Here is a 24,632-nt window from a genome sequence, read left to right on the forward strand (position 1 = left end):
CCATGAAAATATAGTATTTTGCATATATCTAAACAAACTTAAAAATAAACTGATATTAAATAAATAAAAGGAAGAGAATCAGGATACTTTAGAAATAGATGAGTAGGTTTGGGGGGATTGCCTTTTCTGATATCAAACTTTACTGTGGTGCTTGCGTAACGATAGATCATTCATGGAATTGAATAGCTAGTCCAAAAATAGACTCCACATTAATATATTGAAATATATGGAAATTTGATCTATGATTCGATTTACATATTGATGGGAAAAAGATAGAATATTTAATAAACGATGGTGGAACAATTGATTATAGGATCTCAACTTGCTCGTGCACAAAAGTAATTTCAGATAGATTAAAGTTAATAAAATTTCCTTTAAGCTAAAAAGCAAAAATTTTCAATTGGAAAAATTATGGGAGAATGTCTTAGTAGAGTTTAAGATACACATTATGTATTCCTGGATGAATATCCTAGAGAAACTTGCACAGATGCCCTAGGAGGCATGCACAAAAATGTGTGGGCTGTATTATTTTTGCCAGAAAAAAAATCAGAACTAACACAAATGTCCATTTATAAATAAATTGTACTACATTCATATAGTGAAACATTATGAGAGAATTACCTACACAGGTAGGCATCAACATGAATAAATCTCAGAGTCATAATACCAGTACCCAGGAAGAGCAAATTTGAGGGTATATACAGCCTGTGAAAAATGAAAAGTGCCGTATCTGAGCTGTATATTGTCTAGCAATACACTCATCTCTGGAAAACTATTTGAGATAAAGAGACCAACTGATACAATATTCAGGATATAGATATCTGGAAGGAGAGAGAGAGAGTCTGGGAAGGGAATGTAGGAGCTTCAAAGATACGGATCCTTCTCTCTCTAAAGCAGTCGTGAGGACATGGAGAATCATCACACACTGTGTTACTGGTTTCCTAGGACTGCTGCCGCCAAGTACCGCAAAGTGGCTGGCCCGAAAACAGAGATTTATCTTCTCACAATTCTAGAGGCTATCAGGTCAAGATTAAGATGTTGGCAGGATCGGTTCCTTGTCAGGCCATGAAGGAGAATCTGCCCCACACCTCTCCCCTAGCTTCTGGCAGCTTGCTGGCCGTCTTTGGCATTCCTTGGCTTGTAGATGCATCACCCTGATCGCTGACTTATGTTCACATGGCGCTCTCCTTATGTCTCTTGTCTCCTCACATTACGTTCTTGGTACACGGATGCCAGTCGCATTGCATTGAGGGGTCCCCCCACTTCAGTATGACCTCCTCGTAGCTAATTGTATCTTCCACATAAGGTTGCATTCTGCAGTTCTGAGGGTTAGGACTTCAACGTATCTTTTGAGGCCGGGAGGTGGGGGGGACACAATTCAACGCATAACAGTAATTATTCTCCATATTGTTGACATGTGTTGTATGTACTATTTTCAAGATATACTTCATAATTTAAATTTTAATAAAACATATTAGCCAGGATAAATTTTTAAGCAAATATAACATAAGCAATAAAGATTTTGGTTCTTCCACTAAAACTTTTGAATTAGAAAATGAAAGCTCACGTCTCTAGATTCCCCACCACCTACAGAACACTTTCTGTGATGTGGACGGTGAGTCCTTGCCTGCCTGTGTGGCTTCATTTCCACTGCATTCCTCTGTGTTCTAGGGAAAGCAAAATGTTGACTCTTCCATTGTATCTGATAACTCCTTGCCTTTACATTTCCTATTCTAGTCCTTCTGCTTAATATATTCTTGTCTTTCTTCTCTCTCTCTTTCCCCTCCTTATCTCTCCCCTTCACCCTTCACTCTTTGGTTTTCTTCTCCTCCTAAATAGCTCCTTCTTCTTCCGATTCATCTGGAAGCCTTCCTAGCCCACCATTCACTCACTCCCAGATTGAGTTAAATGACTTTTCCCTTTTGCTCCCGAAGCTGGTGTGGATTTCTATTTGGTGGCATATTTAAATTATGTTTTCTGGAAGCGGAGAGTCTTGTCTTTCTATCCGCAGTGCTTAGCACAGTCCCCAGAATCCGATCTGCACTCGGGAAATGTTTGTTGATTTAAACCAAGGATCTTATATATCTGCAATTTATGTTTCTCTTGTACCTATGACCTTGAGCACCAGACTACCTGTTTCCCTCTGAATCCTGGAAAATAAAATCTAAGTGTGTACACTTCTATTTTTCAAGTGTGAATACTCATTACAGTGATCGAAATACCAATACACATCTTTTAGCATTATGTATAGAAATTTTCTTTTTCACTTCCTGGAAAGCAAGATTGGTTAAAATCATAGAGGAATTGGCAAAAATAATAAAGGGAAGGAATATGCCTCATGTTACTTCTCTTACCAGTGATAGCTTTTCATTTTGTTGAACTTACTGAATTTTATCTTAAGCTTCATTTTTCTTTAAATCTGTCCTCTACCACAGGTTAGCTACTTACTTTGGTTAATATTTAACATTCACATTACATTGGTCTGTGAAATTTGCACGTACTTTTAAGATATTTGCCACGCTTTAAGGAAGAGCGGTAAACACTTGTAGAGTGAAATTCATTCACTAATGCATTTCTCTGAATTACGTAGTCAAATCACAGGGATTACGACAGAACAGAGTTCGTGTGTGCCTTCTGTTTGGTTTCTTTCTGAAGAATTTAATGACTCCTACCAGGCTTGATAGAAATTAGTTTGATAATGAATAATGCATGGCTTATTGACAGACATGGTCATACTTAGGATCAATCAGTGGAAAGAGTTGATTTCCTTCGGTCACTCCAGTCTCAGGCCCTCTTTCACTCAGCTGTCCTATTAACCTCCTTTGCCTACTGTAACAAATTACCACAGCCCACTTCAAACAACACACATTTATCCGCTTACAGTCGGGAGGTCAAAAGTCAAAATCAGTTTTACTGAGCTGAAATCAAGGTGTCAGGACATGACCCCTTCAGAAATTCTAGGAGAGAATCCATGTCTTGCCTTTCCCAGCTTCCAAAGCCACATTCCTTGCATTCCTTGGCTCCTGGCCCCTTTCTCCATCGCCCAAGCCTGTCCTACCACATCTTGCGTGAGTAGTCAAATTGTCCTTGCCTTAGTCTTCTGTAGTCACATCTTCCTCTGCCTTCTCTTATAAAGATACTGTGGTTACGTTTAGGGTCCACCCGGCCAATCCAGGACAATCTCCTCACCTCAAAATCCTTCATTTAATCACACCTACAAAACCGCTTTTGCCCTATAAAATAGCTTTCACGGGGTCCAGGGACCAGGACCTGGATGTCTTTGGGGGCCATCATTCAGCCCAACACAGCTGTAATCTGACCAAATACACTTTGCTTTGCTGTGACTTTAATTTTATCCATGAATTTATTTAGCACCAATACTGCTTTCACCAAACAGACCCAGTTCAAAATTCTGAAATAGAAATGTAATGTATGAAGGTATCTGATTTGTATGACACTGACCACCAGATGGCAAACTTTGTCACTATATCCTTAATCCTAATCTAAACTCATTCTGCAGTCTGAGTAGTTCAATACGCCAATTTAAAGTCCGTGCGGTTTGGGGTGAATTGAATTTTTATCATACTGGATCACTTCTGATGAGAGTAACCACACACAATCAGATTTTTTAAATTGTCCTCTGAGCTACTTCAATGGCCTCTGAAGCAGAAAACTACTTCATCTAGCTCTAGCATCAGCACTGAAGCATGTTTCCATTTAACAAAAGACTCTTCGGTGCTGTATTTACTTATTTTTCCAGAAACTACTTGTATGTTTCCTAAATTTTACTGAGTATATATAAATAATTACAATTAAGATAAATAATTGACCATTCACTAATACTTATTTTAATTGTAATTGAATACTATTTATCTTCATTGTAATTATTTATACACAGGATTTCTTCTAGAACTTGTTCTATTAATACTTTTATCTCAGGCAAGTACTCGTCCTTGCCACTTTCATCCTGTAATGTCACATATTATGTAATATACATAATAGGCAAAATATGCTGACTTTCTAACATACCAAAAATTACTACTTTGCTACTCCACTGTTGTTGTTTTCCAAGTCATACACTGTCGTGATGACAGTTAAAGCAATTCAGAGACATCAAAATGATGGCTAATAGTCCCCTTCTTTCTCTGCTGTAGAAACTTCTATATAAAATTTGGGAAAAATATAAATTTAAAGAATTAAGATTCATGTCCTAAAGATAAGACTGCCTTCTGTTTCCTCCCAGGTACAGAGATGTAGGTATAGATGTAGATATGTGATACAATTATAGATGTCTCATGAGGATCATTCTTTGCAGCAATCCTTTTTCTTTTGCACTTCATGCAAAATCTCATATTAATTGTACAGGTTCTCCCCCTATTCCTTCTCCTTTCATCCCCCAACCTGAAGTAAACATCATTCCAAATCATATTTTTATTACATATATATAATTTTATATATGATTTATTTATGTATACATATTACCTCATTTTTCACGTAAAGTTACAGCATTGACATTTTCCAATGTCACTAAAATTTTTTTGAAAACATAATTTTAATGGTCATAAATATTTTACCTTTTTGGTATTCCAGTTTGTTTAACCAAATTATCTCCAATGTTTCATTATTACAAACTATACTTTGCCAGTGATTTATAAGTATTGCTCGTGTCTCTGGTTATTTCATTAATATAGAGTGATAAAGTGGAATTACTGAGTCAAAGGATATGTGCATTTATGAAGTTCTTGATATCTATTAGCAAATAGCTTTCTGGAAAGGCAAAACTAATTGCATTCTCTTAATACAATTACTGTAGCTCTTCATTAGCTTAATTTTTGCTAATTAGTTTTAAATATTCTTTGTTTTTTTGTTACCAGTTTCTTATGGATCTCTTTTCTTTTAAATTATTAAAATTATAGATATAATAAAATTGATATAAAAATCCCCATTATTCAGCCTACTGTACTAATATTGAGGAAGGGAAATAAATGCTTGGGAGGATAAATATAATTTCTAAGGATGGCAGAAATTACAGGGTGGAACAGAGAATTCTCTTTACGTAATTAGGCTAGGGCTCTCTAGCTTCTTATTTTGAGTAGATTGTACTTGTCAGTACCGCAGTGGAAAGACAAGAGAATAAAAGTAGATCTCAACTAGACTTCAGCAAGTCCCATATATATTTTGTGAGTTACTGTTTCCTGAGAAAATTGGAGCCTGACCTCGCAAGGTTCCTGTGAAGACACAATCCTTTCAAAGTGAGATATTCCTAAAGGGAACTATTGTTTTCATAAAAGGTATATCCATCAATAATAGTTAAATTAATTTGAAAATTCACCACCTCTTGATCCCTTTTTAATACTACTTGAAAAGGTTAAGAAATCTTTTCATAGAAAGAGGGCATTATTTCCAGCAACGTTATGCTCTGTCTTCCTCTCCTTTTGTTTGCACTGAAGAAAATCTAGCCAGATCTGATAACATTATTCTCTGAAGGTATGTTTGCATCATTTCCAATTAAATGTTTTAAGTCAGCAGTATACAGTAAATTATCATAAATGTTATTGTAAGTTCAAACTGAAATGTTAGCACAAGAATTGCTAAAGGGTAGCATTTAAACTCTTATTGACTTTGTGTATTTGCTAACGTCTGTGGTATATATTCCTTAGACTGATGAGCCTACAGTAGCTTCTAACTTGAATTAAAATATAGTTTTAGTCTCTCTTTTTTTTTGAGGTCAATACAACATTTAAATTAGAGGAACATTTGCTTAGTGATCTCACTTTTTGTAGCAAGTAAACAATACTACGGGAAAATAGAATTGTTTACTTGGGATTCTTAGAAAGGAAACATGTATGTGTTTGGTTGAAAACTATGGCATTCAGTGAGTAATAATGTATGCTATAGTCTTTACTTTTTTTTTTTTTTTTTGAGGGGGGAGGTAATTAGGTTTATTTATTTACTTACTGGAGGTACTGGGTATTGAACCCAGGACCTCATGCAGGCTAAGCAGGCACTCTACCAGTTGAGCTATACCCTTCCCCCCCAGTCTTTACTTTTATTACTAATGTAGAGAAGAGCTGTTTGAAAGTAGTTGAGACCAATTTTTCACATCTATTTTAATAGTGTTTATAAAATGTATTCACTTTCCAGTAGTCTGTATATTTCTTTGAATTTTTACCTTCTTGACTTTTGAGTTGCCTATAGCTATAAGGTGTTTTCTTAATTAGCAAAGCCTAAAGCATCCAATACAGTGGCAGAATGCTTTTGGCATTTGTTAGCATGTCACCCATTCAGATACTATGCATGATCATCTCCCGTGTAATGCAGTGTTTGGTGAGTAAAGCTTGTGTCAAAGGAATGATTGATGCAAATGTAGTCATATATTTCAAATCCTGGGTCACAAACTAATTCCAGTATGTTTGAAGGGTAAAAACTTATTTTCTGTGGTTACTGTACCTAGAAAATAATAGAAAAGGCAGAGTGAAAAAAGGTTTGTGGGATTCAGAGATGAGATAGTTTGAGAGATTCCAAGAGAAAGAAGGCAGGAAAGAAAAACAACATATAGTGTTTGAAATATTAGAAGGAATAATATACAGGAATCTGTAGTATGAAGAAGGATAAAGGGCTCCATTTATTCTCAAAAATCAGAATTGTGAAATAAATGAATTATTCTGACCCAGATTATTATTTAATTATCATAATATGGTTCATTCAAATCCTACACATCCTTGATGGGTCAGCTTTGTCTCATAGACTTCTCAGGGCCTTGGGTACCAGTCCAGTCTATGGAGACACTTCCTTGACAACTCGTCATACATTTGCGTTTCTAACTCTTTTTGTCATTGAAATCTTCTATTGTAAATTAACACTTCATGCTTTAAATCTCAGTTTTCCAAGTAGAATTTAAATCTGGAAGACAAACACTGTCCCATTTCTTGTTAGTTTCCACAACCTTAGCAAAGCATCTTGCATTATGGAGGACTCTCAATTTTCTAATGATTGAGTATAATGTATATGCCATTGTTCACCAAAGAAAGTCACTCACCCTGTATTGAGAGAAAAAGATAAAATAACATTGAAAGCATGCAGAGACTTGAGTGAAATTTAGAAGCTTTGAAACATGTAGTTCATCAGTAAGTTATTGATTCTGGTCGTGTGATAGTCCTGAGATGGAGGGTTGGCACTTGTGAGCCAGGACACTATCAATATGAGGGGTGTAATAAATGGAGAAGGGGTACATGAATCAGATTACTTACATTGTAGAGATGGTGGTTCTAAGGAGTACTGCACTTGAATTAATTCCAAAATATATCCCTTGAGCTGAAAGTGTGTGCAGTCATAATTGCATGACTTGCGATAAATTGTCTTTGTCCCAAGACAGATTACAAAACTGGCACTGAGTCAAGATAGAGTAATTGTAGGGGAATAGAAACTGTCTGGACATCTGCTAGAAGGCACATTCCGCTGAAGGCTGAAGGTAGGATCGGTTCTTGACTCGCTTTGCTGACAGCATCCACTCTCAGAAGGTAGAGAGAATAGTGTGAGTCCAGGTTGGGATGTGGAAGTCCTGAGAGACGGAAAATTGACCGTGTCATTTTAGAGTTTATGAAAACAGGGAAAAGAATACAGAGAGTAAGCATATACAGCAGATTCTAGCACAGTAGATTTCAAAATGTTTACAGAAAGCCTTGTGATCAATTTGATGCAGGAAAAACAGAAGTGGGGCATGAGGAGGACCATGTCCCAGGCTTCAGTTGAGCCCCTGGGATGTGCCCCGCCAAGTGTGGGTCCTTGGCTTCATAAGGAAAGAAGCCAAGAGCGAGCCACAGTTGAATAAAGCTATATTTATTTAGAGAGATACATTGAAAGGCAAGAGAAAGGCCACGAGGTGTGGAGGGTTGGGTACTCAGATTAGAGTAAAATTAGGTACACACTCCGTAGACAAGAGTGCGGGCCATCTCTAAAGTGGGGAGAGGGAGAGAGGGCAGTGGCCACGAGGCACCATGTTGCCAATTTTTCTGGCCTCGGTAGCTTTATATGTTAATAGGTGGAAGGACCAGCCTAGCTAGCCTGGGGGAGGGGCTGGGATTCCTAGGAAGTTAGCCATTTCCCACTCTTTGACCTTTTGTGGCTAGCCTTGGGACTGTCATGGCGCCTGTGGGCATGTTATTTACCGTGTTAATATATTACAATAGGCGTATAATGAAGCTCAAGATCTGCTAGAAGTCAAAACTCCCACCATCTTGAGCCTCAAGGCCTGATGGGGTTGAATCTCCCACCGTTTTGATGTTAATTGCTGTATCTTTCCTTGAATGGCTGTGCCCTGCCCCCTTCCTGTCTCAAATTGGCAAGAGATGCTAAAATAAACTATCCTAATTAATCATTTATCCCTTAATTTATTAAGTAAAAACAATGATGTTAGAGAGTCTAAAGCAACAAGTGAATTAAAACTTCAAAACTGAACTCTTTTCTTGTTAGGAAAGCTTGGCTGATCCAGCAAGGGAATGCTGCAGGTATGACGTATCAATGCATCATGACTTCAGCAAGGGGTTTAACAATATCTGATGTTTTGAGATAGATTGAAAAATGATAATACTATAGTTTTTTTTTTCTTTGATGGTTTCTGATGGGGAGGAATAATTAGCACTCTCTTCTCTGCCTAGATTATAAACAAACATGAACTAAACAATTAAATGGCTTTGGGTATATAAACCTAATGAGCTCCAGAACCAGGCAGACTTAGCTACCTGCCTTGGATAAGGCTAAAACAGGGCATGATTTCTCCTGTGGGGACTTCGCCAGATAAGAAGTTATGAGATGAAGGATCAGAGTAGAATTCACAGATTTTTTACTAAAAGGAAGAGAGGCAGGCCTGAGTTGAACACACCCTAATTCATCAGTAGAGTAAGTCACTCCACCTCCTGTTGTCAGCCATGAGCATGGTTATACACCCTGGTGGAGTAGATCAGCAACTTGTCAGGACAACTCTGTTCCCAGCTTCAAGACACACAGTGCCAATTCCAGTCACTGCTTCCTTGGAAATTATCTTGGTACCCAATAGTGATCAGTTTTATTTTATACCCAGAAAGCTCTGAAATGGGTTGGAAAGGTACATATGTCAAATCAACGTCAGTGACACTCTGTATCTAAAGCTGGAAGTTCATCCCCAATCTATTCCCCATCTCAAATTACATCTCACTATTTATATGGCCGCATTAAATAATTCATTAAATACTAAATACTGATTTACACATTAACTTGCATTAAATACTTAAAGTCATCAAGACACATCAATCATAAAATTTCAACTACATAGAAATGCCCTGAATTGAATAGTCTCCTCACTTTGTCAAATTTCTAGGGAAAACAAATCATTAAAGTTTAAAAGATTATATTTATTTTCAAGTTAAAATCATAAGTCTGAAATAAAATTATTTTGCCTTTGTGAGTTAAAATTCTTCAAATAAATTCCACAAACTATCCTTTCATATTTCTTATTCTGTTTAATTTCAGCCAGAAGCATTCTCACATTCACAGGTAGAACTGGGATTGTATATTTCTCACCAGAATGTATGGAATTTCCTTCAATGTTAAAACAGTTGTATTAGCTCAGTGTCAAGCCTTTCATTGACCTTATTTTCAAAGGCTACAAATCATGATTAATGCACAGAACATTTTCAGAGCACCAGCCCTGCAATCAGCAAATTTAGAAAGCAGCCCAGCCCTAAGCCTCGATGGGAGTTTTCTCAAACAAAATTATGTTCCCTAAACCCGGTCTTAGCGTTACCAAACACTATAGCAGAGGCTCGGTGGGACCTAAAGTAAAAAGGCCTAGGAAGGTAGTCCAAGATTCATGACCTGTGACCTTAAGTCCAAATGAGAGAAATCTCTAAGTGAAAGGTTAATTTTGGTCTTATGCATACTTATCTCTCAGAGGTTAGAAATTTGTAATGGTATCAAGCCCCAAGCACATCTTATTCAGATGCCTTCCCCCCTGCCCAGGCTGTATATTCAAAACCTCTTTGTTTCCACTCACCCCAATACTAAATTCAGAGGAACTGTATTTGGCAGGTAGCACCCATGCTAATCAGGTATGAACAGGCATTTCCATTGTATTTTATTGTGGCTGTTGTCACCGCGTATGTTTATGACATTGGAAGAATGTGTCACTCTTATGTTATTAGCCAATTCAGAAGCAACCTGAGAGCACGTGGTAGGGAGTGACCTTGAGCCTGCCTTCAAACCATATGACTCTAAGGTTCCTCCACAGGTCCCTCCGCGGTCCTAAATTAATTTTTCAATTCAACAGATACTTATTGAGCATCTGCCATGTACCAGATACTTTCTACGGGCGGAGATTTTAACACAGATTAAAATATATTGTACTCCCAATGGGGAGACCAACTACAAACAAATAATAAATAAAGTACATGGCAAGGCAGATGGCGAAGACATGCTATGGAGAAAAACAAAGCAGGGAAGGGGGTAGTGGCAGTGTGTGTGTGTGTGTGTGTGTGTGTGTGTGTGTGTGTGTGTGTGTATGTGAGACGGTGATTGACATTTCAAATGGGGCAGTTAGGAAAGAAGTACAGAACAGAATTTTAGTCAGAGTAGCTAGTGCTGGCTACCTAGACCTAAAACTAACTATTTAAAGCTTACTGTTATTAAACAACAAAGAAGAACTTGACTTCTTTGTTGTTTAGTAAGAGCAAATAACATTCTGCCCAACAATTTCTGAAGACTTTTCTTTCTCATAGAATTAAGTCACTGCCTCAGCTTGCCTGCTTAGGAAAAGTTTCACCTGCATGGAAAGTTGCACCTCAAGGCCTCGGCCCTAGCTGAAGCCCAGGGATCTGCGTCTTTGTTTGTTTGCCCCATTAACTGTTCCGGCCTTAGGGAAGTGGAGGCACTTATTTAATTTGTAAATTTAGGTGAAATAAACAGCATCATTAATAAAGATGACATGATGTCCTTTAGCTTCACCTTTTATTTTTTAACTTGTTCAGAGTCCCAAGTGGTTAAGAAGGGGCTTACCTTAACAGAGACCCCCAACAGTTCAAAAGACTTACTGTTGCTTGCTAGATAACTGTCCATTTTTAGAGAAAGGCTTCTAATAAAGTAATAAAGAGTTAACTTATTTTCCTTAATCCATTTAAAGTTTTCATCAACCAGGAAATGAATGGCTTGATTAAAAAACTTAGAGGCTTATGGGCAAATTGGTAGAAGGGACACGTATTATAATAATGGGAATTCATAGGTTAAGTTTTTAAGTGTTACGTATATAGAATATATTTGGTAAGAGTTAAAGTCTATTTGGTATGGAGAAAATAATCATATAGTTAGATGTATTTTGTTAGTACACATATACCATAAGCCAGTAAATTCAGGAAAACATGTGCCAGTCCAAAGGTGAAGCGGCTAAGATACATAGGAAGAAATCACAAAGTTCGTGGGAGCATTCTTGGGTGAGGATATTAAACAAGCCCAGAAAGCTGTTTAGTCCTCGCTGGTGAGGCCCTGGCTAAGACCGAACTGTGCAAGGACCACTCTCCCTTGCCCCAAGTTTGGGACCCACTCCTCATACAATATGTATACAAAGTACAAAAATTTGGATTCAACAACATATGATCCAAAAAGCTGTACTTCAGGGAAGGTCTAGGGAAGATATGCTTTGGAAGATTTTTTGCAGTGGACAAAGGATGATTTCCTAAGGTTTGAAAATGAAAGAGAGTGTTTCTAGTTTGCTAGCCAGGCAATTTCTTAGGTACCATAGATCTAGTTTCTCGCAGAGTGGATATGTGGATACAGCCTGTAAAAATTAACCAAATGTTTCTAAATTGATGTATCTTATCTGTTCTATCTTTTGATACCACTCTATGGAGGACACTCTGGAATATAAAAAGCAAAAATCATTCTCTTGGTGGCTTTTATGAATTACCTTGGATTTCTAGCAAGTAAGGTGACTCATTGTCTTGGTGGTTCTCTTTCCCATCAAATGGTATTGACTTGGTCAAGGGAATGGAATAGGGGCTCAACAGAGATGACACTATGGGGAAAGATAACTATTGTTATGTTAGTTGGAAGTTTAAAGGATTAAGGAGAATTCTGCACACAAGGAAAAATAGGTTAAAACAATAATAAAATATGAAAAAGTGGACAAATACAATGTAAAGTTCTGAATTTAGACTTAAAACTTCACTCGTAGAAGTGTTAAGTAGGGAACACTTCTTTTGATCAAAATTCACATGAGAATGACCTGAAATTGTTGTCTGGGTCCAACAGGAGAGTAGTTCTAAAAATAAAACAAAAATCTATTTTAATAAAAGAGAATAAGGCATGTTAATTTAGAATACATTAAGAGAAATAGTTCTACCATATACTATAGTAGTCAGATTACATCTAGAATGTTGTGTTCACTTTACATTTTAAGAGGGGCATTGAAAAACTAAATGCTAAAAACCATGTTACATGAGGAAGTTTTGTCTCACTTAGGAGACTATGGCCAGGACTGTGTTTCATATCTCTTAAACACCCAGTGTCTGACCCTCTTCCTGGAACATTGGAATATTCCATGTACATTTGTTGATAAGCAATGAATGAAAAAATTATGATATTGGAATTATTTATTTGAATATATGAGAAAAGTTTCAAATATATAATTAAAGGAATTTTAATAAATGAAATTAGAAGTATCCTATTTAACTTTAATCCAAAAAGATCTCAAGATCCAAAAAGATCTCAAGAAATTTTTTGTTCAGTATAATGAACTAACAGTGTTATAAATCTTTGGGGGGAAAATATCATCTTGTTAAAAATGGTTGTTTTGCTAGACATATTCAAGAATGCTAGATAACCATCTGTCAGAAAAGTCAGCACTTTTGATCCTGCGCTAATGGGAAATGTGGACTATGTAACATTTAGGATTCCTTCTGACTCTGATAATGAGTTATTCCAGTGAGTCTGTTATGACCACTCATTTTCTTATATTCTGATTTTTTTTTTTTATTTAACACACCACTCTTGGTACATAGGAAAGCCAGTTTATACCAGTCATGAGTCATCTATGCTGTATCAAACTTCCCTTTACATTTAAAAAATTCAAATGAAAGAAATTAGCTTTTAAAATGTTTCTATCATATCTTCATCCACGAAAGACTGAAAACAAGTAACACTCGATATTAATCTATCACACTGATTAGTCAATAAGCATCATAAGTAACTTCCAATAGAGACTTTAAAAAATTAAAGTAAGTAGATGTCTTATTTCACAAAGAAATATTTGTTACAAAAGAGCCATTTTTGGAGTTTCTCAATATTGAACTTTAAATGACTCCATTAACTAATAGCAAAATAATCACATTTTCCTTAAAGGAAAAAATATTTTTAAAATACTGATTGAGAGGAAAAATGCCAGTGTTTAAGCCATTTATGTCTCCAGGAAGATTTAAGTACCTCTTGAAAAACTTCAAAATTATTGTCACAACCTACTTAAATGTTCAACATGAACTCTTTATACACTAAATGATAAAGCTAACTGGATTATGTTGCATTTAGAATTTCTTAACCTAGAAGCTAGCATGTTGTGGTTCAGAATTGAATCTTGAGCTTTGTATTGATTCCCAGAATCAGGGAGAAGAAAAAAATCTTTCTTTAGTAAATTAATTCTTAAAGTGGGGGGAAGCTACAGAAGGATTGATCTGAGCTTTATTGTAACAAGAGCCTCCAGTCATAAATTACTGGCACACAAGCAAGAGTCGATGTGTCACTTCTATTGTAATCAGCTGCTTTTATATTTCCACCCGTCAAGGTTGACTTGATCATATTGTGCACCTCTTAGATGTCAAAGACATTAATTTGCTCTTCTTCTTGAGAGCAGGACAAGTATTTCTCTTACAAGTTAGACCTCTAACTTGGGGAAGTAATATATTCTACAGTATGGCTGTGAGGGTATTCTGTGTGGGAAAATTTTTTTTCAAGTGCAGGTTTCAAAATTTGAAATTATTCAACTTCCCAGTTTTGCTCTTTGAGGAATAATGTGTATTAAACATCCATTCTGAAGCTGTAGCTTTTAAATGACCTTTTCAGTACTCATCCTTTGCTCATTTTGATTTGCTCAGATAAATTACAACCACCTGGCCTTTTGTATTAAAGGAGGCTACATACGAAATTGACCTTTTGATACTTATTGGAGAGCTAGGTTCATTGTATTTGAGATTAACTGCTGTTACTCTTTTCTGGTTATGTCTCAAATAACTTTATTCGAGGACAATAAAGCCTATTTCTTTTGCCCGGTTGTTCCAATCTACTTCTAATACCGTAGGAATGGACTCTCTCAGCAATACAAAGAGAAATTATGTTTTAAAAAATCATAAATCTGATTTATTTGGATCCTGTGATGCCTGATGATACATATATGTTATTTCATTTTCTCTTAACCTTGATAAAGCCTAAATTATCCTTAACCACCTGCTCCTTGCCACCTTGCTTAATAAGACTCAGCCTTCTTTCTGTTTTTTGAGCACTTTAAGCTCAGACATCAAGTCTGAGAAACTCAGAATCTTTGCACTTGCAGTTCCCTCTGCCTGAAATGTTGTTTCCTGGCTTTATTTGTTGTTGCTCCATTCACCTGATTTTCTCCTCGTTCCCCTACGTGTTCTGGTCTCTGTTTAGTTAGGATGGGCTGTGTGACTGTTTATGGAAAATGATGTATGTCACTTCTGGTCTGAGGCATTGAAACGTCCATACCGGATTCACTAGTCTCTTTGCTGCCCTTTTACTTAAGGAATCTGTGACTTTCATGGCAGAACCTTGAGCTTGGATCAGTCTCTACTGCGGAGTCCCCAGATGGGGAGTTACTTGGACCTGTAGAAATTTTGTGTGATCAAGAAATACACTTTTCTGTGCTAAGCTGTTGAGTTTTGGGATGGACACCTCCTCTGAGTATTTAAGGTTTTAGATCAAAGGTCATTTCTTAGGTGACCTTCTGTAATCACCTTATTTAAAGCACTGTCTCCCTCCCAACCCTTATATGTTTTCTGTAGTGATTTCATTTCTTCAATATTAACATTTATTTGTTTATATAAGTATACGTTGAACAAACAAGACTTCTATATGCTGTTAATTATGATTTTAAGTGCCCAGAGTAATCTTTAAAATTGGCAATAAGCACTTCATTTTTTCACTTTTCCTTTTAATGTCAAAAAAATGAGGACAAAACTGCCTCACAAAGCCCTGTTGTATTTTCTGTTGCTCACTACAAAGGATGGTCTCGTATAAAGCAGTACCTGCGTTCTTGGCTCTTCTGGATGCGTCCATTCTGCATGACTTCTTTCAACAGGAAGTGAGATCATCTTTGGCAAAGTCTAAAACAGTGATGCCATCTATGCCAACAAAGAAAGTATTAAGAATCTAAATTTTAATTTTAAAATTGCCTGAAGTAACCTTCAGATATTTTGCAACATTTCTACGTTGCTTTAGGTTTTTGCCCACTAAGAAATGAAGCTTTGTTGCTTTCAAGTCCAGGCTACAGATACACTTCCTCCAAATCAGAATGCTCCCCTAGTTGTCTACCTCCAGTCTCCTGGTAGATGGTCTGGAAGAGTCCCCGATATTTTTTTAACAGCATGGAAAAGCTTGCTGAATAGAAACAAGAGTCACCTCATAGATTTTTTTACCAAGGTCTATCCAATGATACGAAGCTGAACTTTCTTGATAAGCAACCTTATGAGATGCTTCAAGATACAGCTTTTGTATAAAGAAAAATTCAAATTTTGGTCAAGTTCTATTTCTTTTAAATGAAACCTACTTTCCATGAAGACTTACAGTGATTGATATGTATGAACAGTTGTCAGATGCTCTTTTCATTTTCTTGGCTTCAAACTTTAGTTGAGAAGAAGTGTGCCATGTAAGAAGTATGGTTTTGGCTTCCATGATGTTAATAATGCATAACCATGAATACATAAGGATAAGGAAGATCTGTCATACTTTCTTTCCTTAGACATTGCCTAAGTTAACTTAAACAAAGACAGCCCAGACTTAAAATGTCCATATGTATAAAAATAAGATACATTCTCCTTAATTCCTGTCAGTGGAGAGCTTTTAAGACCTTATTATATGCAAATGGTGGTGATCCTGTCTGGCCATACAAGTTTGTGCCAATCTACTCCTGATAATGTTGACGATTTTAAGACTTCCATGAGACTTATTTTACATGGACATTATGATCCAAAATCAGTACAAAAGGCTGATATCTTGTAGAGACAAAATCATTCAGTATAGAGTAGAGGTGACTTTGCAGATACAACTGCATGAGCACCGAACTTTGAGAAAGACTGAGCCAGGAGAAGGGAAAAAATAAAATGAAAACTTAGAAATAGATGTTTGAACATTGAACCCATTCTGCCTTCAAGATAATTTTCAAGCTCTTATCTAGCAAATATGAATGTATAGGGAATTCTAAAGTAGTCTTTCTTGCTTTTAGAATTTATTCTGTTTTATTTTTAAGCATCCATATATGCTGATAGATTTGTTTGTTAAAAGAATTTAAGAAAATCGTGGAGTTACAATTTGGTTCTGCATGAAGGCCAGTTAGCTCCTGAGGGCAGCAGTAAGTAATTATTGAATCCACTGCAATTGGAAAGAAATTTTTTTGAAGAAAAGTATCATCTCTTAGTGCCAGGTTCATAGATTTTTTTTCTAGTTCTCACCCGTTTACCCTTTATAGGTCTGTGGTCTACAGACTGAAGAATCTCTGTATGGAGGATCCGTAGGTCCCTTTTGGGTCTGAGAATCTGTGGTGACTGTCCTGAGTCACAACAAAGACAAGCTCAGTGTTCCTCACATGACAAGAAAGACCCTCATTTGCTGCCATTATTTAATCCTTATCTTGGCCTTTGATGTAAGAGTTTTGGTTTTAATTCAAGTTTGAGTTACTTTGAATTATATATAATTTGGGGGAATATCCGCATATACACTTTCACACGCACATTGACATGAGAATATTATGTATTGATGTAATCTCTCAGCATTTTAGAGGAAGTGCTGAACTTTAACAACACTGCATATCTGAACAACCTACCTTGAGAATCTGCTGTGGCCACTTGAAACCTGAGGACATTTTGCTGTCAAATAATAAAGAACTGAGTAAACTTGTGCCTTGCAGATTTTGTTATAAAAATGATGATAGGATATCATGCTTTCCTAATTCAATGATACCAGAAGATATTACCACTTCTCTGTGCTTCCTCACACCATCGTATCACCAAAAGAACAAAGCTGAGTTTTTACTTATACAGCTCTATATTAAATGTGTTTGTGTTAATAACAGAAATACTCTTTTTCATGAAATGTTGCTTAATCTCTAATTCAAACTCCTTATTCATTTTCATATGTAAGCTGAAGAATAATGACTAAATCATTTTGATTTCCACTTGTATACCTTTCCAAAATTTTAGAAATAATTGCTATTAAAATATGAATGCATTATAGTGACTTTATGGCAGCATTTTTATAATCTTTACAGTATTGCAGTAAAGTGGATGAAGACAAATATGAAACCTGATGATGATTTGTTGGGTCCACAAAATTGCCCCATCTTTAAAAGAATAAACATCCACTTACTTTCAAGGATGAGACATAAGTTCTAGAATATCAGAGGATGTATACTATTAAAAGCTTATTAAAAATCAAAATCAGCTTTATCATAACTTGCCTTCAATCATATGCAGATGACACAGATTTTTATACTTTAAGTCACTGGTTCATTGTTCATTCATCAAACACTATTGACTGCCTACTTACGTGGTGGGGAAGAGAAAACAAATAAACATAGATTTTTGCCTTAAAGTAGTTTTCAGAAAAGCATGAAGATGTGAAGAGGTAATACCATATGAATATAATAAATAATGCAGAGGTGAGATCATTACTTCAAACTTGGATGAGGTAGAGGACCTCTGAAGGTTGGGGAGAAGGATGCATAGAACCTCCACGTGGGAGGAAGGCAGTAGGAAAACCACTGGTAGTAGATTGAGTAAGTTACTGTTTTGTTTGGTGTGTGTGCTTTTAAGGACTATTATCCTACATCTGTTAGAGTTGTAGCCTTTGGGGTCATTGGAAAGGTGGTTAGTATGAACTTTGGGGAATGACACCGTGTTCAAAGCAGTAGTATTGAATGGAGGCATTTAGCATACACATTTGATAGAATCAATGACTCTTCCTGGTTGCCATATTTAAGTGTGGATTTTCATATTATTTTAAATTTCATAGTTTGTTTTGTAAGAGAGTTTGAATAATCTGACAATTATTATAGATAACAAACATGATACTAAGAGCATCCATAATTTAACAATGTTCATCACAATAATGTTTATGGCAGCATGACTGTAATCTATTGTATTACGATCAATTTGTTCTTTTGGCTGTCTGTTGAATAATTTGGCAATAGCAGGTTTGTTATAAAATAGATCATCTTTTATACTGCTTCTTATCCATGTAAAAATGTTAAATGTCATTTTATATAAAAGTCACACTCACAAAATAAATTAATTTTTGAAAGTTCTTAAGGAAGTGCTCTGTGTTTCCTCATAATTTTTAGGTTGAGTTTTTATCATTCTTAGTCACACATGGCAGAAAGCAGTTCCAAATCTGAATTCATTTTTACCACAATCATGACATTTTCCAACTGTCTCATAAATTTGCAACATTTGTTAAAAGGGAGACTAATAGAGCAAAATGTGTCACTAGTGCAGAAGAAAATGGGCCTGTGGCAATTAGTGTGCCATCTTTAAAGATAAAATTAGTGCTTGAAATTTAACATAATAATTGTACCAATGATCTATTACCGAGTCCTCACAATGCGCCAGCCTCTGTGTCTAATAGTCCAAGTGCATTATCTCGTTAGTCTCAATCTTAGGGTATTATTATTGCTATTCCCATTTTATAGAGAGAAAGAAAAAGCCTTAGAAAGGTCTACATAATTTGATGATGCTCCAAAAGGTGGAGAAGCTGGGATTCAAAACAAGTCCTCTGAGGTATAGGGGTAGGTGCAGACACTACTAACAGCTGACTTTGCAGATGAGAAAGTTTGAGGCTTAGAGAGGTCTAAGTAATTTGGTTAGGCTCAAAGTGGAAAAACTGGTATTTAAACACAGGTCCTTCTAACTCCAGAGTCTATGTTGCCTGTCAGTAGTCACACTAAATTTTGACAAACTTTAAGTTGGAAGCATATTGTTCACGTCTCCTTTGTTCTGACACAGAGGGGGCAAAATTTGGGGAGTAACATGTGCAGACGTTAACTGGCAAGTGGGAGGGCAGTTGCGAAGGACGTGGCTCAGAGCCAGGGCCTTAGCAGCAAAGAGACATTCACTGTATTCCATTTTATTATTTTAGGGCCATCATATCAAATCAAGAGTGCTTTAGGATAAAATGATTTACCCTTCCTCAGTTTCTCAGTCAGAACCCTCGCATTAGTTTCCCAAAGTCAGGGTCTCAGTATGTCAGCCAAAGTCCTCAGACTAGCCCTCTGCTAAGTGACCCGGAGCGAATTCATTTGGCTGATTTCCTGCTTGTATCCTTCACTGTACAGGATCTTGTGCTCTAATTATTTTTATTTTACCATGTCTTGTTTTATGAACTAGTGTTACGGTCCTGGACAACCACAATGTTTTCCTTCTTTGCAAAGAGTACTGTAGTAAGCATTCAGTTCTAAAAAAGTGATGGAAACTCAAAGCTCAGAAGACAAACTGAAATCTTTTAAAATACTTTTGTATTCTACCAATACATTTTTTAAAAATGAATGCCGGTATCAGGCAGTTACTCATTTTCTTTATTAGGAGGGTTGGGGGTCACAATAACATACCATTTTCCAGAAAAATCTATTCTTTGTCCAAGATAGTGAATTTTGAATACTTATAGATTCATATGACAATTTGTGGTTGAGTATTCATTAATTATACTTTCTAGACATTTAATTTTTTGGTGTAGGTAAGGGTAAGATGAGGAAACAAAAGCTGTTCATTTTGTTAAAAGGTCAGTTATACGAGATGCCATTTTTAAGCGAGGGAGAACTAGAACAAATGAATAAACATTAATATCAATGTTAGAAAATTGTGTTCAGACCCAGACTAGAACTTATAATTTTCTCAAGGCTTTTGTACATTACTGTAAGAAGGGTAGTTTGTGTATTTGTATGTGTGTGTGTTTATATTTTTACCAGAGACAAAGAGTGTGGTGTCTTGTACACTTTGTATGCCTTGGTTTTTGGAGTAACTTTAGTTTTGCATTTTGCATAGACACAATATTCAGATCAGTTGGCCACTCCTATTGAGAGAGGCACAAATGAGATTCTGTTTTCCAGCAGCTGCATTTTTAATAGTACAATTCTGAGTTTATATTAAAGTGAATAATTTGCTGGTTTAGGTCATATTTACTTTCTACTCTGAATATGTTTTTGGTATGTCTTCATTGCTTCTAAAAATATATATGATTTAAGAATTTAAACTATGACTAAGCAGTAATTGTATTATTTCTATCCCATATCAGCAAGTGGTTGTTCTCTCTTTAAAAATAACAAAGAAAGGCCTTCAATTATATTTTAGATGCTCATTTCATAAACACTGTCGCTGCTGTGTCACAAGTGTTAAAATAAAAATGTTAAGTAATAAACTGCCATCAGGTGTTGGCTTTTGTTTCCTCATCATCTGAAAGGGAATTTTATGAATGATGCATCACGGTCTACATGCATTTACATTCAAAGACCAGTTGTTAATGTTTAAATTACTGCCCATGAATCTTGAAAAGTCTTTGTGAATAATGAAGCCGTTCATTGTGTTCAAGGATTTTGCCTTTCTTCAATGATAAGATTTTCTTCTCATTTGAAAGAATATTTAATTGCATCGCTCATCCACTTTTAATATTTAATAATAATTTTATTAGCTGTATAGAGTGAGACAGGCAAGATTTGCAATATCTAGTGCAGGTCATCAATTTCTCCTTATCATGACTTAATGAATATTATAATTACAAGGAGAGACAGAAATATAAATTAGCTTGGTATTTGGTTGGAACTTGCTGGTTTATTGGTTTTAGTTTGGGCAAAGTCCAGAGGAGGTACAGGGAGAAAGGAACGAATACCTGGGAGTGCTTTGGAAGCCTTGGCACAAAATTTCTGCAACCTACGAATCATTCCTCATTTTGAATAGTGAACACAGAGGCTTTGAATAAAGTTAAAAACACCGCCAGTAACAATTCCTGCTGGTTCGATAGCAATTGACAGGGGATGTTGATGACTTACGAGACTTAGTCTTGGCAGGTATACGTTCCTTTAATTTCTATCAATGCATTTCGACAACTTTCCATTACATTTTCTTAAATATGTTTACTGTTATTTGCTTTCAGCTAAGACAAAAGCTCGAGTCATTTTGAGAGGGAAACATTGGCATAGCCATCATGGTAATAGCACTTTTTACTTAAGTAGCACCTCTCGCCTGAAGTTTTCAAAGTGCTTTTGAGTACATTTCATTAGGCCTGTGGGATGGAGGTCAGGGGGAAAGTGCTCTGTAGTCGCCATACGTTTAAAGCCTCTAAGGAAATAGAACCCAGGCCAAGGGGAGAAAATAATTTTCATTTTTAGTGATCTAGACATGGAAATGTGTATTAGATGATTTCACATTTGAGTGCCCTTTGTTCAAAATGGAATCAGATATTGTTGAATTCAATGTGTTTTAAAACCTACTTTTTAAAACAAATCGTTTTTAACCCCCTCCAGCAACTGCTTCGGGAACGACAGCAGATGGCCAGCCGTCCCTTTGCTTCTGTTGACGTAGCCCTGGAAGTGGGAGCGGAACAAACAGACTTCCTGCGAGGGTCATTAGAGGTAGGAACAGCGGTGCTGAAAGGGGACCGCTGTGATGTGCATATTTACATTACTTCTCTAATCTGCATCTGCTTGTGAAGCCAAACGGAGTCTGATTATCTAGAGTTGACAAGATTCAGCTACATATGTTATGCCATTTTCAAGGCACATAGTTTTTTAATAGTATGACATGAGCTGTAACAAAAGCCACCGGAGAATCTATTAGCCTAGGCAAGAGTGACAGACTGCTCACCTGGCGGCCTTTCCCTGACAGGTAGGAGGTGAAGGAATTTAAGATACAGCTATGATGGAAGAAACAAAGTGTCTGTATTTAGTCCTTGGAATGCCCAATGCCCCTCAATTAACAATTCACATCTATCTTTATTAACAAAGTTGGTTATAAAAGGTGGGTAGAGATGGGTTGCATTTTTAATTACATCGTTTCAGTTTTTGAATGTTGAGAATTATAGAATATAGTGAATAATTTTATTTGTGGTAATGGCTGTATTAGTATATTCTTTTATTGCAAATGCAGAAATAGAGTATGGAGAAAGAGAAGTGATTGTGTGCAAGTATATGTGTTATTAGAATCTTGAAATAATGTTCGAAATGGTTTCTGAAAATAGTAATAATCTGCAGATTGGGATTAGTGACTAATCAAAGCATTTTGAAGCATAGTAATTTTATTGCATACTTTAAAAAAATTTGTATTTCATACGTGGCAAGATGTTTAAGAGGATTAGAAAACACTGTAGTGTTGAAATATTTAATTTACTTTTTAAAAAATGCCCTCATGTGACTAACTTCATGTTGCTATTTTCAGACATTGCTTTCTTCAAAGAAAGCAAGGAATACAAAAATAGACTCCTTTAAAACCTAAGTACAAATATAATTAATGTTGTCTATAGCATGTTTGGTTATTCTGAAAAAAGAAATAAAACTAAACCAGACCTCATGGATGCTATACACAAGACCAGTTTTTAAAGGACACTTCTCTGTGAAATTCTTTTAGCTTTTGTGTACTTGATTTCTCACTACTCTAGATCACAGGTTGCCATGGAAGCTTAGAATATTAGAAAATTTATGGGTATATCTTCCATTACATAGGGAGAAGTACTCTAATTTCTAATTTTACAAAGTGCTCTAATTTCATTTTGGCGCTTAGTTTCAAATAAATTTGGTACAAAACCTATAACAGATAGAAAACCTGAACTGTTTGAATCTAACTTCCTTTTTTTCCTCAGCTGTTTAAAACGTTCTCAAATATTGCTAAAACTCAAGTCACAAGAGGAAAGTGAATGTAAACAAGTACACACGTAGGCCAAGGAGGAAAAAGAATAATCAAAGAACTAGATAGCTCGTAAACTGAAGGAACAAAAATACTAAACATACATTTGTGTCATCATAGTTGGTCAGTTGTTGCTTCATAGTGTTTAAGAAAGTATCGCCAGGTGTATATGCATTTATAATCACCCTGTTGCTGTTTTGTTTTTTCCCAGATTTTATTTCCTTATTATTACTGTGATGCTTTTTCACCTTAAATTTATTTTGTAGAGTTGAGAAAGTTCTAACTCTACTTTCTTCTCATTCATATTTGCCTGGTAGTCCTTCTTTTATTCCTTTATTTCCAACTTCTCTGTATCCTTTTGTTTTACACCTATCCGTCATAGAAAACACTGTTAGCTTTTTATTTTTCCTGTCACTCTGTTTGTCTGTTGATGGGTAAGTTTAATCTGTTTACACTGACAATAATTACTGTTCTACCAAGGCTAATTTTAGCTACTCCATTGTGTGTATGTATGTGTGTTGGTCATGGCAGTTGTTTCTAGCCTTGCTTCTTTTTAGTTCTTTTTATCCCAGCTTCTTTTGAATAAACTGGTTTTCTTCTACTAAATTATTACATATTCTTTATCTATGTTTTGGTAGTCACCCCTTACTTATCAAAATTCATAGAGTGATTTTTCCCTGTCCGTGTCTAAAGCTTATTCATACAAATACCTGTCCTGCTCATCTCAACACAGTTAATATTTAGCATGCTCTCAGATGTCTCTGTTCCTCCCACCCTGTGTTAATCCTGCCTGGAATTTTTGATCCATGTATTATAGATATACTTTTTTCTGTATTAAGGCAATTTTTAAAACAAATAACTTTCTTTACCGTCCTTTACTTTTCTGTATCCAGCTGCTCGCTCACACATTTCTTTTTCCCTTTTCACTGAAGTAAATCCTCCAAGATATTTTTTCCTAAAGAAACTTTATGTAGCATACTCTTTGAGACCTTAAATGCCTATCAGTTGTCCTCGCATATAAATGACCGTTTAATGAGATACAAAATTTTGTTTCAAAATTTTCTTCTTCAAAACTTTAAAGATATTCCTGTATTGTCTCAAGTCTGATTCAGTTTGATTCTTTGGATTTATAAATTATCTCCATTTTCCTTTTGGAATTTTTCATGATTTTCTCTTGTTTTTTGATGTTCTTAAATTTCTCTCTGCTATGTAAATACTGTCCTATTTGGCCCTCTGTGCACCCTTTAAATCTGTAGACCTATAACTTTGCGCAATTCTGGCTAATCTTTTACTATTTCTTTAAGCATTTCTTACTCTATTCTCTCTCTTTCTGGAATTCCTGTTAGATACTCTTGATACTTTTTTACCATCTATATTTTTTAGCTTTTCTCTCATTATTTCCACTTTAAAAAAAAATCTTTTCTCATTGCTTCTGGGAACATACTTCAACCTGGCATTCCAGTATACCAATGTTTTTTAAGATTGTATCTTTTCTGTTAT

General features: G+C 35.8%; 1 protein-coding gene across 4 annotated transcripts in view; it reads left to right on the top strand.

Annotated features, from left to right (window-relative positions):
• The window catches only part of ATRNL1 (attractin like 1), a 626,998-nt gene that overhangs the window by 401,385 nt on the left and 200,981 nt on the right, over nt 1–24,632 (top strand). For all 4 annotated transcript variants that reach the window (XM_072971947.1, XM_072971950.1, XM_072971948.1 and 1 more), the window contains one exon: nt 21,758–21,865. In XM_072971947.1, the coding sequence (XP_072828048.1) occupies nt 21,758–21,865 (108 nt within the window). The remainder of the gene's footprint in view (nt 1–21,757; nt 21,866–24,632) is intronic.

The sequence above is a fragment of the Vicugna pacos genome, chromosome 11 (genome assembly GCF_048564905.1).
Source record: "Vicugna pacos chromosome 11, VicPac4, whole genome shotgun sequence".
In the NCBI taxonomy this organism is placed as follows: domain Eukaryota; kingdom Metazoa; phylum Chordata; class Mammalia; order Artiodactyla; family Camelidae; genus Vicugna; species Vicugna pacos.